General features: G+C 44.5%; 1 protein-coding gene across 9 annotated transcripts in view; it reads right to left on the bottom strand.

Moving 5' to 3' along the window:
- LOC115199800 (histone deacetylase 5) overlaps positions 1–16,094 on the bottom strand; it is a 75,556-nt gene that overhangs the window by 18,409 nt on the left and 41,053 nt on the right. For 7 of the 9 annotated variants that reach the window (XR_003879416.1, XM_029762301.1, XM_029762319.1 and 4 more), the window contains 6 exons: positions 3,853–4,154; positions 3,540–3,696; positions 3,193–3,301; positions 2,723–2,856; positions 1,515–1,646; positions 426–538 (listed from right to left, as the gene is read on the bottom strand). Coding sequence is in view for 8 of the 9 variants with exons in the window: in XM_029762252.1 (XP_029618112.1) it covers positions 426–538; positions 1,515–1,646; positions 2,723–2,856; positions 3,193–3,301; positions 3,540–3,696; positions 3,853–4,154 (947 nt within the window). In the remaining variant the exon portion in view is untranslated. The remainder of the gene's footprint in view (positions 1–425; positions 539–1,514; positions 1,647–2,722; positions 2,857–3,192; positions 3,302–3,539; positions 3,697–3,852; positions 4,155–16,094) is intronic. The other 2 variants (XM_029762273.1, XM_029762281.1) reach the window with 1 other exon arrangement.

Genomic DNA, 16,094 nt, shown 5'->3' with positions numbered 1-16,094 from the left:
ACCTGAGCAAGGCAGTTAACCAAGTGTTCCCCGGGCACTGACAACGTGGATGTCGATTATGGCAGCCCCCCGCACCTCTCTGATTCAGAGGGGCTGGATTAAATGCAGAAGACACATTTCAGTTGAACAACTGACAAGGTATCCCCCTTTCCCAATCAGAATGGGTTCCATTTGCGTCTGTCTTTCAACACTTTTTATACTAATGTGATGAAACATTTTATAAAGCATGCTATCTGTTGGTCCCTGGTACCACAACCTTTTGTCCAAGCAGTAGGTCATGGATTTTGCATGGTGTGTTATAAAAATGCATCAACACAAACAGCAACACACATTTCAGGGGTTATAAAGTTCCATAGAAGGTAGAATTAAATTTTTCAGAGGCGAGGCCCCCCCTAGCATCCTCCCACAGCCCTCCCCTCTCTTACCTCTGCATGGATGTTGGGGACAGAGCCGCTGGAGCCGTTCTCTGCGATGGCGCTGTTGGAGCTGTTGGGCGAGCTGGGCCCGGAGCCAGGGGCACTGCTGCACATGGAGGACACTGCAATGACAATGGAACAGGCCACTCAGAGACAGAACCAACCCAGCATCCCAAGCAGACAGACACCACCGCCAAAACCCCTGTGTGGTACGGCCTTTCTCCAATCTTGCGAAATGTCTAGGTTTTAATCAGGCTGTTTTCTATGAGTATACAGAAAGGTAGAAACAGAATAGACTATCATTGGTGACCTATACATGGAATCAGAGAACTAGGAAAAAGGACTTCGACGTTTTTGGCTCTTTCAAGAGGCCAACCTTCTAAGTCCCAATCCGAACGTTCCCAAAAACCCGGTTCCCTTTTCCCTGCTCCACTGCCAGCTAACCCCCCCAAACCCATCCCCTTTTGTCCTATTCAAGCCTTACGTATTAATCCACACCCTATAGTCCCTGCTATTTTTGTTTGCCTCCAAATAAGTCCCTATATTTAGTCCCAGAAAAGCTTCTGCTTTCATTAGCAGATGAAACAGGCGAGTTAAATCAAAAGCCTCTATAAGCATAGCTTCTGTTGTGGTCTCGAGAACAACCAGCATTTATACGATCTCCCATGTTTACATACTAGCTTCCCGTGACATGGAAATGAGCTAATAGGGCAAACCCTTAAACCTAGCATATGGTAGCTAGCTCCAGTACTAGGTCTGGAAAGGCACTGTGACGTGTATATAGCCAACCTGGCTAAGAGGGTTATGTAACTAGGTCCTTCTGGGAAATGAGCTTGAGGTGTAGAGTGCCGCGCCCCCTCCAGATGTCTACTTTTACCATCAGGCCAGAGTTGAAATGACCGTCTTATGTTAAGTAGGGTGTGATTTTAGATGGTTTATGGTTCACCCAACCGGATGCTTCTCACTGGGGTCGGTTTACAACTATGAAATGGCACAGGGTGTGGAATTCCAGTTGGAGTGTACAATGTATTTGTATGCAAGTATGTAAATGCATAATGGATGACAGTGTAAATGCATGGTGTGTGTGTGCGCTCTCACCAGAGATCTCGATGGCTCTCTTTTTGAAGGTGCTTATCACTGTCCCGTCCTTCCTCCTCAGCAGAGGACTGCTCCGCCTCTCAGCTACCTTCTGTTTTAACCGCGAACGCACCTTCAGATTGGGCTCAGAGGCTGTCGGAGAGAGCGCACGAGAGAGAGGTGAGTTTAAATGAAAAAGACATACAACAGAAACCGTAACTGAGCAACAGCTCAATGCAGAGTCTATCCAAAAGTACTATGGACGGCTCCAAATGGGGCTATTTATACATCTTATTGACTGGGGACACTAAGACTGAAATAGACATCCATTTGCAACTAACCCCTCCTTCACACAACTGCTTTTTCAGCCCATTGTTGATGCAATGAACGACAGACCAAATTAGACTAATGGAAGTAAATAAAAAGAGGGATTGGACCCCAGGAAGAATACCTGCTGCTTTGGCAAAAGCTAATGGGGATCCAAATAAACCAATAAGGAGGGATGGGAAAAAATAGGAATAGGGGCAATTAAGCAAAAGCCCCGGGTTTAATTTAATTAGCCTCCAATAGCGGTGCTTTCCACTGGACGCCTTGACGTCATACACTCACACTCCCCCCACCTATGTAGACCAGCCAAGACCTTCAGCCCTGATAACATCATGGGCTTTAGTATAGCTTTCATTTGATTAGAAATCAAAATGTTTGAGGACGATCAGAGAGACTGAAGTAAGGAGAATGCACACACTCAGAGTTATACCTTTCAGTCATAATTCCCAGTAAGCACGAGCTAACAAGTCTATGGAAACAATACCAAACAACACGCAATACAATTACATCTAGATCCATGGGATCCTTCAGGATATAGACCCAGCAAGCATATATTTAAGCATGTGTCAGGGGTCAGCTTCTCAGACCCAGATTAAGCTTACTGCTGGACTAAAACACGTTCATTGGAAAGTCTATCTCCATTTAGTGAACCACCCCACTCCCTCGGCTTGTCTGTGGGTGGGCTTAAATATTTACGTGAGTGAGTGTGTATGTGTGTAGCTATTGCCCACCAGTCTTCACCAACACTGCTGCGATGACTCATTCTGACTCATACCAGCAAAGGAGAAACACTAAAATGTACACACATACCTACATACACACACACCTACTGTCAGACATGGGTAGGTGCCTCAAAGTAATGCAGACCTGCAACCACACACACGCACAGTGAATCCACTCACCAGTCTTCCGGAGAGGGAAATCGTCCCTGACCTCGTAGGACCCCAGTAGCGGGGGTAGTTTGTAGGAGGGCGGCGTTCCCGGAGTGTTACTCTGAGGAGGGGAGTTGGGGTCCAGAGAGGTGTGGTGGGCCCCCCTGATGAAGCCATAACAACAGGTAAGATACCAGAATCAGTTGATACTACTTGTGATGTAGACAAGACATTCTCTGACTTGATTAAAACCTCCTTATCCATTTGGCATGACACCCACTGAGGAAGGTAAACAAGTCATACCACTCTCTGGAGTTCCAAGTCTTTTTTAACAGTCCACTCCAGGTCAATGCATCAGTTTAGGAGCTCTAAGAGTCCTAGGTAAGCTATAGTCCTTCCTCCATATTCATTAACCATTAACTTCCATGGCTCTTGACCAGTCTGCCAGCTAACGTTAGCCAGCCTCAGAACTCAAATTAGATGTCGATGGTTTGGCTCACCAGCATTTCTGGGGGAAGGAATGGTTTAGTCCGCCAGGTGTGCCAGGCTCTTTTTTGCTCAGGAGGAATTCCTGGAGCTTCAGCTTCACCTCTGTACTGGCAATGGCACCTTCCGGAACAAACCATCACAACACAAAGCTATTATAACTCTAACAAAGACCAACAGCTAGGGAGTATGAGGATCTAAACTAGAGCAATAACAGCAGCACTGTATCACTAAGTAAAAGTGTCTGATAAGACATAGCTACCATATATATCAGTGTTTACTTTCTGAAAGCTTCTTCATACATACACCAGATATATACTGCTCAGTGTGTGAGTGTGTGTTCTCTATGTGTACTACTCACTCTCTTTGCCCTTCTCTTTGTTGCGTAGCATGAGGAGCTGCTGCTCCAGCCTCTGTTTCTCCAGCTCCTCATGCCTCTGCTGCTCCAGCTTCCTCTTCTGCTCCAGCTCCTGCTGCCGCTTGGCCGCTAGGATCTCCTGCTGCTGCTGCAGGGACGCCAGGGGGAACGAAACCCAGAGAGAGGGGATGTCAAATGAAGCTCAAACTGACTGCCTGAAACTAACTGATCGGTCCAGTGGCGTGTGGCTAAAGACATTTCTAACCCCACCCCTTGCCCCCCACCCACCAGCCTTCCTAAAGCGTATCCCCGTTACCTTCAGGTGCTCCTGCAGCTGAACCTCATGCTGGCGTGTCAGCACCTCATGCTGCTTCTGGAACTCAGCGAAGAGAAGCTGTTTCTGAAGCTCCTGCTGCTGCTTGAGGAGGAGCAGTTCATGCTGCAGTTGCTGCTCCCTCATGGCTGGGTCCACCCCTCCTCCTACTCCTCCTCCGCCCAGGGGTCCCAGCCTGGGATCTGTCCTCAGGTCCACGGGACCTCCGCCACCTCCAACACCCTGCTCACTGCCGCCCACAGGGCTCTGCATCCCCGAGGGGAGAGTTGTCTTCACCTCCACAGCTAGATGGAGGAAGGGGTGGAGAGCGGAGAGAGTGGGAAGGAGACAGAAGGAAATGAAGAGAGTAAAGGAGGGCAAACAGAGAGAAGAGAGGGAGACAGAAGGTAAAGGAGGGGAGCAGACAAAGAGAACAAGAAAAGTTTGTTAAATGGTGATCAAATAAAGGCGAAGTACAACAGTTTTTTTCCCCCCCCAATCAGAAACAAAAAAACCTTCAGATACTGCGGAAATGGTGAGGTTAAAGTTCAAGGGCTGAGAAGTAATTCCCTTTGATAGTCAATCTAAGTTAAATGTCATTTCAAACATAATACATATGTCTTTTAGCCGTGAGGCTTGGCACAGATCTACTGTATCTGAGTGAAGTCAACAAGGGCACACCGAGTCGGTTATAGAGACATTCATTGCAGTGACAACCAGTTTCTGTCCCATCTAATAGAGTGACCCTGGCAACTGACCCGGTCCATCTTTCTGTGTATTACTGCTTTCAGAAATCAGACCATGAGTTCAATAATGTTTGGCATGCTAGCTCTCTCTGGAGCAGTTGCATAACTACACCATGATGACAGAGTTCAGTGGAGTTGGACACACTACTGTCGTACAGTACACACATCAGGAGGAATAAAGTTTGGGGCCTGCTGGCAAAAGTATGAAGGGTGCATGTTGTATTTAGAACACTTAGGAGAGTGTTTAAGTGTACTATTTTAAAAGTATGATTCCACAGAAGTGTGTGAGTGCTTATGTGGGCCCTGAATAATTAATCACAGTATGTACATTTATACAGTACATACTTCAATGACTGAAGGAGCGTCTTGGAGTATTTCCGTCCGACTGTTAAAGTGTTACGCACAGAGTCACATCACTTCATCAGCTGATGAAGAAGAATAACACCATTCATGGTTTACTAGCTATTCATTTTGTATGGCGCATGTTATCGCCATGGATTACAGGGAATCCATCCGTCTATCATGGTAGGAAACTCTATACTAGTGTGTCGGTGTATGTACTTTGCTCAATAGGAGATAGTATTGAACGGTAGGGATGGGAGCGGACCTTGCTAAAAATAGCCAGGGCGACTATCGATACAAAGAGGGCACACAGTTACATAACCTGGGAGGACCACATTAGGCAGGGCCAAGACCGGGACGAGGGCAGAGCCAAGACCGGGACGAGGGCAGAGCCAAGACCGGGACGAGGGCAGAGCCAAGACCGGGACGAGGGCAGAGCCAAGACCGGGACGAGGGCAGAGCCAAGACCAGGACGAGGGCAGAGCCAGGGCACTCTACGACACTCCGGGAGCTTTGTCTCTGATACATTAAGCACAGAGCTGGCAACGATACACAGCATCCCAAAGTCGCAAAGCCACTGGCAAGCGCTGCTGCCAAACAGACAAGCAAGCACAGCCACCTGGCAAGGGTCACGCTACTGTTTTAGACCTTTCCTTAAGTCGACAGAGAAATCAGGGATTGGAAGTGTGCGCCCCAAGTTGGCTTCCAATGCACCTGACAGTTTCAATCATCAATTTGTTTCACCTTTCATTAACCCTCATTTCAATGGCCACAAGGCTTGACATTGGTGCAGGGTCAGAACTGAGTAGGACAAGACGCTGTAAGGTTTAACATCTCAAACAAATGCAGAAAAAAAACAATGGAAGAGATTAGTGGGCAGGCAGAGAAGCACTCAGTCTGCAATGGTCAAGGGTAAAGAGGTTGACTGCCGCCCGTGCATCGGTGGATGTAGAGTATTGGATCCCAGCTGCAGGCTAGGACCTAATGAGAAGGCACCGATTCTGTGTCACAGATGGTTAAAATCACTCAGTGAGCAGATAATGAGAGAGAAGCGGTAGGCTAACTCCTGTGGAAAATAAATACATGGGAGACTGAGGGAGCAGCTAGCACTAGCTGAAAAGCACAAACACTGCTGAATGCAACGGTATCTATGAGTGGACCTTCAAGCCTGGAGAACTAAACCAGTTCTTTTTCATCAAAGTTGCATGTTGTTAAAGATATTTATAAAAAAAGTTATAAAACGTAATCTAGGGTCAGATAAGGCTGGGAATTGCCAGGGACCTTACGATATCACGACATTTAGGTGCCGATATGTATTGTGATTCACACACACACACGCGCGCGCACATAGCAATTCGACACTGATTTTATTGTGATTTGATGTTCCAAACACATAGCTCACTCATGGTTTAAATTAATCTTATATTAGACCTAATCTATAGTTTGAAACTAGGTTTATATAATTAAGCAGATGTTTTGCACCATTTATTTTTTTTAAAGACTAGATTAGTAAAACACTAAACTATGGGTGTATTTATAAATTCAAATCTGTAGTGCCAGAGTGCGCTTCGGGCAATCATAAATTCAGAGTGTTTCGCTCTGGCCGAGGAGTAGGGTTGATCCGAGCGTTCTGACCACACAACGGCACTCAAGCTAACTGGCTAGCTTGCTAGCTACTTCCAGACACAAATGAGAGAACACCTCACTGACCATTTTACTCACCCTAGCAGAGCTGGTTAGGCTGTTTTCATGTTATCCAGAGCATTGGTGACTCTGTGCTGCTGGCAACAATTTAATTATGCTTTTTGCCCATGTTTACTGACACCAGCTATATTCAACGAGTGTTGAGTGTCTCAATTCATCAGTTATTCTGCGCTCTGGCACACTCAGACGAGAGTGCTCTGCTACCGCAGGGCAGATCTCTAGGCCCTCTACTCTTTCATATTTTTACCAATTACTTGCCACTGGCATTAAACAAAGCATGTGTGTCCATGTATACTGATTATGATGCAACCATACACGCATCAGCAAACACAGCTAATGAAGTCACTGAAACCCATAAAGAGTTGCAGTCTGTTTTGGAATGGGTAGCCAGTACTAAACTGGTCCTGGACATCTAAAATTAAGAGCAATGGATTTGGTACAAATCGTTCCTTATGTGCTGGACCTCAGCTGAATCTGGTAATGAATGGTGGGGCTGTTGAACAAGTTGAGGAGACTAAATTACTTGGCGTTACCTTAGATTGTAAGCTGTCATGGTCAAAACATATAGATTCAATGGTTGCAAAGATGGGGAGAGGTATAGCTGTAATAAAGAGATGCTCTGCTTTTTTGCCACCACACTCCAAAAAGCAAGTTCTGCAGGCTCTAGTTTTGTCTAATCTTGATTATTGTCCAGTCGTGTGGTCCAGTGCTGCAAGGAAAGACCTAGTTAAGCTGCAGCTGGCCCAGAACAGAGCGGCACGTTTTGCTCCTAATTGTAATCAGGGGGCTGATATAAATACTATGCATGCCAGTCTCTCTTGGCTAAGAGTAGAGGAGAGACTGACTGCATCACTTCTTTTCATAAGAAACATTAATGTTTTGAAAATCCCAAATTGTTTGCACAGCCAACTTACACACAGCTCTGACACACACACTTATCCCACCAGACATGCCACCAGGGGTCTTTTCATAATCCCCAAATCCAGAACAAATTAAAGAAAACGTACAGTATTACATAGAGCCCTTATTGCATGGAATGTCCTTAACTTCCTCATCTCACATTGCTCAAATAAACAGCAAACCTGGTTTAAAAAAACAGAAAGCAATGCCTCTCCCCTATTTGACATAGATAGTTTGTGTGTATGTATTGATATGTAGGCTACGTGTGCCTTTTTAAAAATGTATGTAGTTCTGTCCTTGTCTAATGATGTTCTGTATGATGTCATTCTGTATTATGTTTCATGTTTCATGTGGACCCCAGGAAGACTAGCTGCTGCTTTTGCAACAGCTAATGGAGATCCTAATAAAATACCAGATAGCCAGAGTGAATTTACAAACGTACCCTATGTCTAGTGAAACGTGTCATAATGGATTTACCATAGCAATATGTTCACATTCTATTTCTACAGAAACAAACCAGCACTGGTCATTGTTAGTTTGTTAGCTAGCAAGCAAAGCGAGTTCACACGTCGGGCTGATGATCAACTACATTTTTGACATTTACATTTGACACTTTAGTCATTTAGCTGATGTTCTTATCCAGAGCGACTTAGAAGCAATTTGTGTTAAGTTCCTTGCTCAAGGGCACAGACAGATTTTTCATCTAGTCGACTCGGGGTACTGGCCCAATGCTCATAACCGCTAGGCTACCTGCCACAGTCAAAGAGTGAGCCTGCGAGTTGAGTTATACAAACATGATTAAAAAAATGTATCACACTGAAAATATAGCACATACACTGACATTTGATTAACTTAACCTCATCCTGTGGTAGTTGTGATTTAATCCTTAAACTAAGTTTAACATGTATTTTTCAAACAATGGCACAACAATATTACATTAGATCTTGTTTTAAAGTCCAAATTAAAAAACTTAGTTTAGAAGAAGGATTAAATGTAACGATGATTAGTTTAAAACTAGGTTGAAAAAGTTGGTGCAACAAGATTATAAGAGTTAATCCAAAATTTCAGCCAATTTTTTCTGTATCAATGCAAGTAAGCCTGCCCTGGAACTGAACCCTTCCCCATTGTCCTTCATTCATCCTCTTCTCACTTTTTCCCCTCTATCACCACCTCCACCCCCATTCCTCTTGCTCTCCCTCCCAGGTGAGTGCTGAGTAGGGTCGCTATGCCAGACTGGATGAAAAATGAGTAGGTATAACTGCTTCAGAGGGAGCCCTTTGTCAAAATACAAAAACGAATGATTTCGGGTGCGAAACAAAATACTTCAATCTGTGTTTTTGTTCTGCAAGCAATTAAGACTCCCAAGTCAGCAACTACCCATTCAGATTGCAAAAATGCTAATACAGGGAAAATGGATATCGATAACGGTAAAGTGGCATAACACAATAGCAGCTTGCCTCTAGTTCTTTAGGCCACAGCGGCTTAGGGGTTGGAGGACTTTGGGATTAGGCCTCCGAGGTAGACCAGATAATAACATTTTTACATTTACATTTTAGTCATTTAGCAGACGCTCTTATCCAGAGCAACTTACAGTAGTGAATGCATACATTTCATTTTCATTTCATAATTTTTTTTTCTCCCCCCCGTACTGGCCCCCCGTGGGAATCGAACCCACAACCTGGCGTTGCAAACACCATGCGTTGCAAACACCATGCTCTACCAACTGAGCTACAGGGAAGGCTGTACTTGCATACTTGCAACTTAATATTTGGAAAGTGTTCCTAATGTTTGGTATACTCAGTGTGCATTCACATTGTATGTCACAGCATTAGGAAGGATTTTCACCTTAGAGCTTGCAGAGTTAACCAACAGGGTAATGATCCAATAGCTCTGTTGGAGGTCTGGCGGAAGCTTTCGGCTTACTCCAAATAAGATTACTATCCTTTATCAGTCGGCTTCCAAATGTAACCTTCCAGACAATTGTGTGTGTGTGTGTGTCAGCCATTTGACATCATTGCGTCCCTTTCTTAAGTCGCCAGGAAAACTTTGGTTGTTGGATGCCAGCCAACCAAATGAGCTTAACGTCGATCACCCAAAACACCTCAGTCAGAGAGAATATAGGGGAGAAGGCATTGAATGAATGAGCCAAAGGGAGAGTGCCTATTGCGATGTACCAAGTATTCCAAATGATAGTCACGAGGCCTTCCATTCGAGATACAGAGTTCAGATTTGTAAATTGAATGTCAATAATGACTTGTAAAAGCCATCAGTGGTGCTCAATTACACCAACATTGGTGTGACATGATTGGTTGTTGTCAGAGTGGTGCAATGTGCACACAGGTATTGGGCTCCTTTGCCGTGTTCAAATCCTCAATGAATTTGTAGGCACACAAAATACTTTAAAGACACTGTCTGGCTATGCATTCAAAGGAATCATTTGGTGTTGCCTGCTCCACTCTGTTTCGAGACAGTGAGCAGAGGGAGTCTGAGGAAAGATAATTTGGGCCGATCATCAAGAAGTATCAAAACGAGGGAACAGCCGCCAGGAGAACTCACAGGGGAGTAGCATCTGAGGCGGAAGGAACTACCAGCAGTCCCATAGCAAATCAGCTATGAGCCAAACAGGTGTGGCTTTAACTCTGCAGCAAAGAAATACAGCAACACTTTCTATGAGGTGCTGCATGGTTAACTATAGATGAATAATACATTTCTTCCTAGCCCAATTGATTATCGAGGTGATAACATGCTTGAGGCGTTAATTTCTCATCCAAGAACTCCTCCACCTTGTCCTAGACAGACGGTTGCTAAACTTCTGGGTTCAACTTTGGTTCAGAAGTCTACTTCAAAAGAAACAAACCAGACAAAATAAAAAAAGCAAAAGAAAAGAGGGAAGAAAAAGATAAGAGGAACCAACAGACTATTTTTGGTCAGAAATGGGACGTTAAATGTCACAGTTTGAAGACAGCCAAGAAAAATAAAAATAATATGGATATTTTTTTAAATGAGGCAAAAAGTTGCTTGTAAAATTCTTGGCCCTGTTTTTGCATTGATAGGAAAAGAGAGGGTGGGGGGGAGGAGGCAAAGGCAGAGAGGAGAGGAGGAACAGCCCAGTCATCTGGGTGAAGCTGTTGGTGGCCCTGTGATTAGTGAGGACTTGGGCCAGCCAGGAGGTGGCTGAGAGGCTGAGTGACATGGAGACAAAGCCAAAGGCATTTCCAGGTCCAAGAACTAGATATGTGGCCATATCCAATTAAAACAGCCGTGACAAGACACACTGAAATGGATGCAATTTGACTGTCTGCAGACGTCACCAATGAAAATGCATACACACACACACACAATAAGGACATGATCTGTGATTAAGCAATCCATTTATAAATAATACGACAAAAACTAATATTTCGCATATTTTTATTTTTTTACCTTTATTTAACTAGGCAAGTCAGTTCAGAACAAATTCTTATTTTCAATGACGGCCTAGGAACAGTGGGTTAACTGCCTTGTTCAGGGGCAGAACAACAGATTTTTACCTTGTCAGCTCGAGGATTCGACCTTTCGGTTACAAGTCCGACGCTCAAACCACTAAGCTACCCACTATCCTGCAACAGTATCCACCAAGAATTGTTTAAGTTATGCTTGTGCTCACCTTATTCAAAATTATTATTTTTTTTTAAACACAATTTTCCTCTAAGAATTCTATGATATAACCAGAGATGTTTTGTAATTTCTAAGTTTGTTGTAACTAAGCTCTATTCTTTGCCATGCGAGTCCTTAAACAATATATTTTTTTTTAAATCAAGGAGAATGCTCTTGGAGAAACAGCTACCTCAGAATTTAAAGTGTACCAAAAAAAACTGTTCGCAACCTGACAAGGTGAAAATAAAAGGCAAGGGGTGGGGGGGTACCTCGTTAAAAATAAACAAAGGTATTGCATTGTGTGGGGTTTCAAGGCAGAAACAGAGGAAGAGGTGGGAGGGAGATTTCTGGATAAGGAAGCCTACTAGGCCTAATCAATCGAAGGGTAGATACCCTGGGGGAGGGCCAGGAAACAGAGCACTCAAATTTACTCAGATTATATTTTACTCCATGGATTACTGTAATCGCCTGTAAATGAGTCTAAAAATAGCACTCCCCCTGCCTCTCCCCCCATGATGATGGCTGTCTGCATAAAGGGTGTGGGTTTGTGTGTGTGTGTGTACGTACACACACACACACACACACACACACACACACTAGAGGGAGATAGAGAAAGAGTGTACGCAGAATTTAGGGTTAGCTCAATGCTTTAACTTGGCTACAGCCCTGTATCTAGTCTGTGATAAAATCAAAACATACTGTCTTCACTCAGTGTCCCCGCCTTTGCCAACAGGCAACACGAGTAGACCTAATATTGAAACTATGCTCAACACTCTTACAACTGATGAGAGGCCATGCAGTGCAATTGACTGAATAAAATGGTCTGTTTAAATGCTTTATTTTGTGTGCCATCATTGGGGAAAGGAAGACCAGTAGATGGCTGTGCTGGTTTGCCACAGCCTTTATGTACGACAACCAAAGTTCTCCAAATTAAGACAGAAAGAGCCATCTCCCAAGGGAGTATTCTGGCTTACACACTCCATTGCGAGCTTTGTGTCGCCTAATTATGCCAACCACTCCCGCTCTTCCATTTTAAACCTCCACCCAAAGCCGTTAGTTATACGAGACGCTGTCACACAAAGGCATGGATTATGCCTCCTTTGCCCCTTCTTCCTCCAATATCATGGAGGATGTGAGTCTTCTGGAGAGAGGGCCAGAGGAAATCTTTCTTTCTAATCAAATGATCACATTAATTAGGCCCTAGCCAGACAAGGATGGAGGAGAGGAGAGCTACAAGCCAGGAGAGCATAGTAGGAGTACAATAAGGGTGGAACGAGTTTGACATCCAGGGTGCCCCCGTCCCGATTGACAGGCTGGTCGTTGATTGGATGGATCAAAGAAAAGTATCAATGAGATAATTTTGTTGCCGTCATGAATTATGCAAGCCATTAAATTCAGCCAATAGACGAGCACGTTGCTGCTAAGTGGATGCACAAGTATTTTAGACTCCAGGGGATCTAGTGGGAACCCCTGCTGTGGTTGACATTGGCAATTTTATTTAACTAGGCAAGTCAGTTAAGACCCAATTCTTATTTACAATGACGACCTACCCCGGCCAAACCCTAACAATGCTGGACCAATTGTGCACCGCCCAATCACGGCCGATTGCGATACAGCCTGGAATCGAACCAGGGTCTGTAGTGACGCCTCTAGCACTGGGAAGCAGTGCCTTAGACCGCTGTGCCACTCGGGAGCCCCAATAAACATGTCAGTAAGTAAGAAGTGTCTTTTGGTCTTCTTGTAAAACTTCAATTAGTTTGAAGTTGCGGCTTGTCATGCAATAAGTATGTACATTTTCAATTGATACTGTACATTTACTTCTCCGAGAAACCCCTTTGTTTACCCTCTCAGCCATCAAAATGGCTGCACCATAGTATAGCCTAGATCTGCTTCTATCTACAGCTGGAGCCAACGGCACTCTCCCTACACCTGCAATCCGTTCCTTCTTCTCCTCCATTTTCAGAGCGCCCCCGACCCTCATCTCTCGCTCTTCCCTTTCCCTCTCGCTCCCAGCAGAGATTAGACACAAGCAGCGACAGAACAAAGTCTGCCTGCGAAAATTTTTGGTTATAAATAACCCTGGATTAATAATGCACTTGGGGGGGGGAGAAGGGGTAGCACACTGCGCTTTTAAAAGCGCACGCTTCTATTTTGGGTTTTTCCACATTTTTGATTGCTGCTCGCTCTGTAGCTTCCAGCTCATCCCTGCCATCTTCGTCTTGGATGCGGATGTTGCAGAGGCAGCTACAAAGGGAATATGGCGTTCCCTTTCAGAGTACAGGCTTTGATCTAGCTATATCTGTGGAAAACACAAAGAGCGACTGCCCCTAAAAAAATCAACTAATCCCTTTGAAAACAGAGTCAGAAACATTTATTATAGTGTGAAAATTGACTACAAAGTGTAAATAGGATCATTTTGGTCATAAAAATCAGTCGTCTAAAATGGAGTTTGGAACATCAGTGCGTCACAACGAGTAAATGAAGGTTGGGTTTGGATTACAATTGTCAACAGATCATGCCCACTTTTGCCAAGCACCACATGCAAAACGCCCACCCACCCTCTTCCCTTCATTGAATGTGGCTCCATTGTTTCATCACCCACAACACGTTCAAAGGATCACGTGCCCTATACGACTAGATCATGCCTCCACAGCCAAATATCTATGGTTTGCATGCCCTGCCGAAGGAACCTAGCTAGTATGTGGAATAAACCTAGCTAGTATGTGGAGTTCGTCAATCCCCTAGTCTGCACCAGTAACGCTAGGTTGATGTGCAACGACCGGTGGTCGTGGGTCCAACAGAGATACTGGATAGTGCTTTCAGAAAGTATTCATACCCCTTGACATATTACAACAACAAAAAATGGTTAAAACCTGAATTCAAAATGGGTGAGAAACAACCATTTCAAGTCTTGCTATAGATTTTCAAGCAGATTTAAATCAGCTATTTGTAACGTTGGAAAACATTTTCTGACCGATGCATGCTACATTTGGTTTGGGGTTTCCAAGGTGTGTGGACTGGGGATTTTATGGTGATTAAACATAAACATCAGAAACTTAGTCCCCTGTCTAATCACATAATGGATTTAACAGGCCAGCCAGGACCAGAGATATAAGCTTGTGGGGGATCTTGCCTTTGTGGTCTCATTAAGCTAGTGCTGCAATGACCAGCTGTCCAAGATATTAAACCTCACCCCTTCAGCTATGATTAGCCCCTGTCCCTTTATCTCCCCATGCTTCCAAGGTAAAGGAGGTCCAGATGGTACGCTACATTGAGGGAGAATCATGGGTGAACGGAGAGCATGTCGGGGAGAGGACCTCTCCTTGGCCGCCCTCATTCTAGTCAGTGGCTGTCTCAAGAGACTCACTCTTTAATCCAGAAACTGAGGTGCAGAACCATCACCACCAACGTCACCGAATGTAGAGCTCATTGCATGCCGGTACACTGGTTTTTATTCTATCAGACAGGACTCAAGGTGGCCAGCGAGGTGGGAGGCTCTGGGATGGACCTGAAGGACACCCATTAATAAATAAATACAAAATAAAATTGAATTTATAAAAATCACACCACGCTCACCCTGCGGACTGCAAACTGTCCATTCATTAGGTTCTCAGACAGCACTGAAATATGGGCGAAGCTTATCGCACCATAAAAACAAAAAAAACAGGGGTGACAATGGCTAGGCCCACAGTGTGCTGGACTAAAAGTACAATCTGCTTGTTTGACAAACGGTCAACCTTTGCACACACTCCAAAATTCTGAAAAAAAGTACAGGTCCTGTTAAGAGTTTTATTAGGATAAGTATAGCTAAGCACGATATTTATCACTGTTGTGTCCTTTCTGTCCATGAGTCAAACACATGGCTGTGTCAATAGTCAAGCGTATGTGCCACCTCCTCATGACGACTGATTGATCCTTCCACTCAGCTAGGGATGTAGTCTGAAGTGCAGCCATTTATTATTCGAGTTGTTACAAGCTTTCTTTCCCTCCTCTTTTTTTTAAGTCTGTTCTGCAGAGGGTGCAGCTTACGTCATGGTTATTTTCTTTAGCAACGCTACACCAACTACACTTTGGAAAGACGAGAGAGAGAGAGAGAGAGAGAGAGAGAGAGAGAGAGAGAGAGAGAAAGCAAGACGCAGGGGGGGAAAAAAAAGCATGAATATTGCTTTCCAGAAATAGCACAAAGCAACATGAGGTAGGCTGCCCTGTCAAATCTGCTCTGCATCCTCTCCTTGTTAGCCACACACGGCGAAGAGAGAGAGGGGAGAGAGAGGGGAGAAACAGAAGCTGGCCTGATCTGTTCAGTTTGGACAAAAATGGCACCCAGATCTAAAAAAAGTGGGAAAGATGAGGGAGAAAGAGAGCACAGGCAGGGTGATAGCCTATATTTACATCCTTTGGAACAGTCTTATAGCGGTCGGAGCCTCATCCTGATGCTAATAGGAGAGGTTGTAAATAGCCTGTGTGATTTATGTGCCTCAGGAACCCCCAAAGCCTTGGCAGGCCTTCTGCAGGGGTAGCTCCTTGCTCTGGGAAAACAAGAAACTAGTAGTTTCTTCTGAGGAAGCCCAAAAAAAGACACTTGGGAGGAGAGACGGTCTATAACGTATTGCTATGGCTTGTATGTAAGCTAACATTTACCCAGTAGCTTGCCTGTTCCTTTGATTCTCCCTTTGGTATGCAACTGTTGATCGCCATGTAGTAATGCATGGATGTTAGAACATAATGGGCCTGGAGCAGATTACAGATTGCTTCTGCCCGGATCGAGTCATGCGATGGGGACATGGCTAGCTGAAATTCAGGCCTTCACCCGGACTAAAGAATTTGAAAGGAAAATTCTGGGAGCATTCTGAGAGTTTTCCTACAGCAAACAGCTCCCTGTTGTTGTCTCCGTTTTACCTGAACCATAAAGAATGT

The sequence above is a fragment of the Salmo trutta genome, chromosome 1 (assembly GCF_901001165.1).
Source record: "Salmo trutta chromosome 1, fSalTru1.1, whole genome shotgun sequence".
Lineage (NCBI taxonomy): Eukaryota > Metazoa > Chordata > Actinopteri > Salmoniformes > Salmonidae > Salmo > Salmo trutta.
Note: the sequence above shows the minus strand (reverse complement) of the source record. Positions and strands in the feature narration are given on the sequence as shown.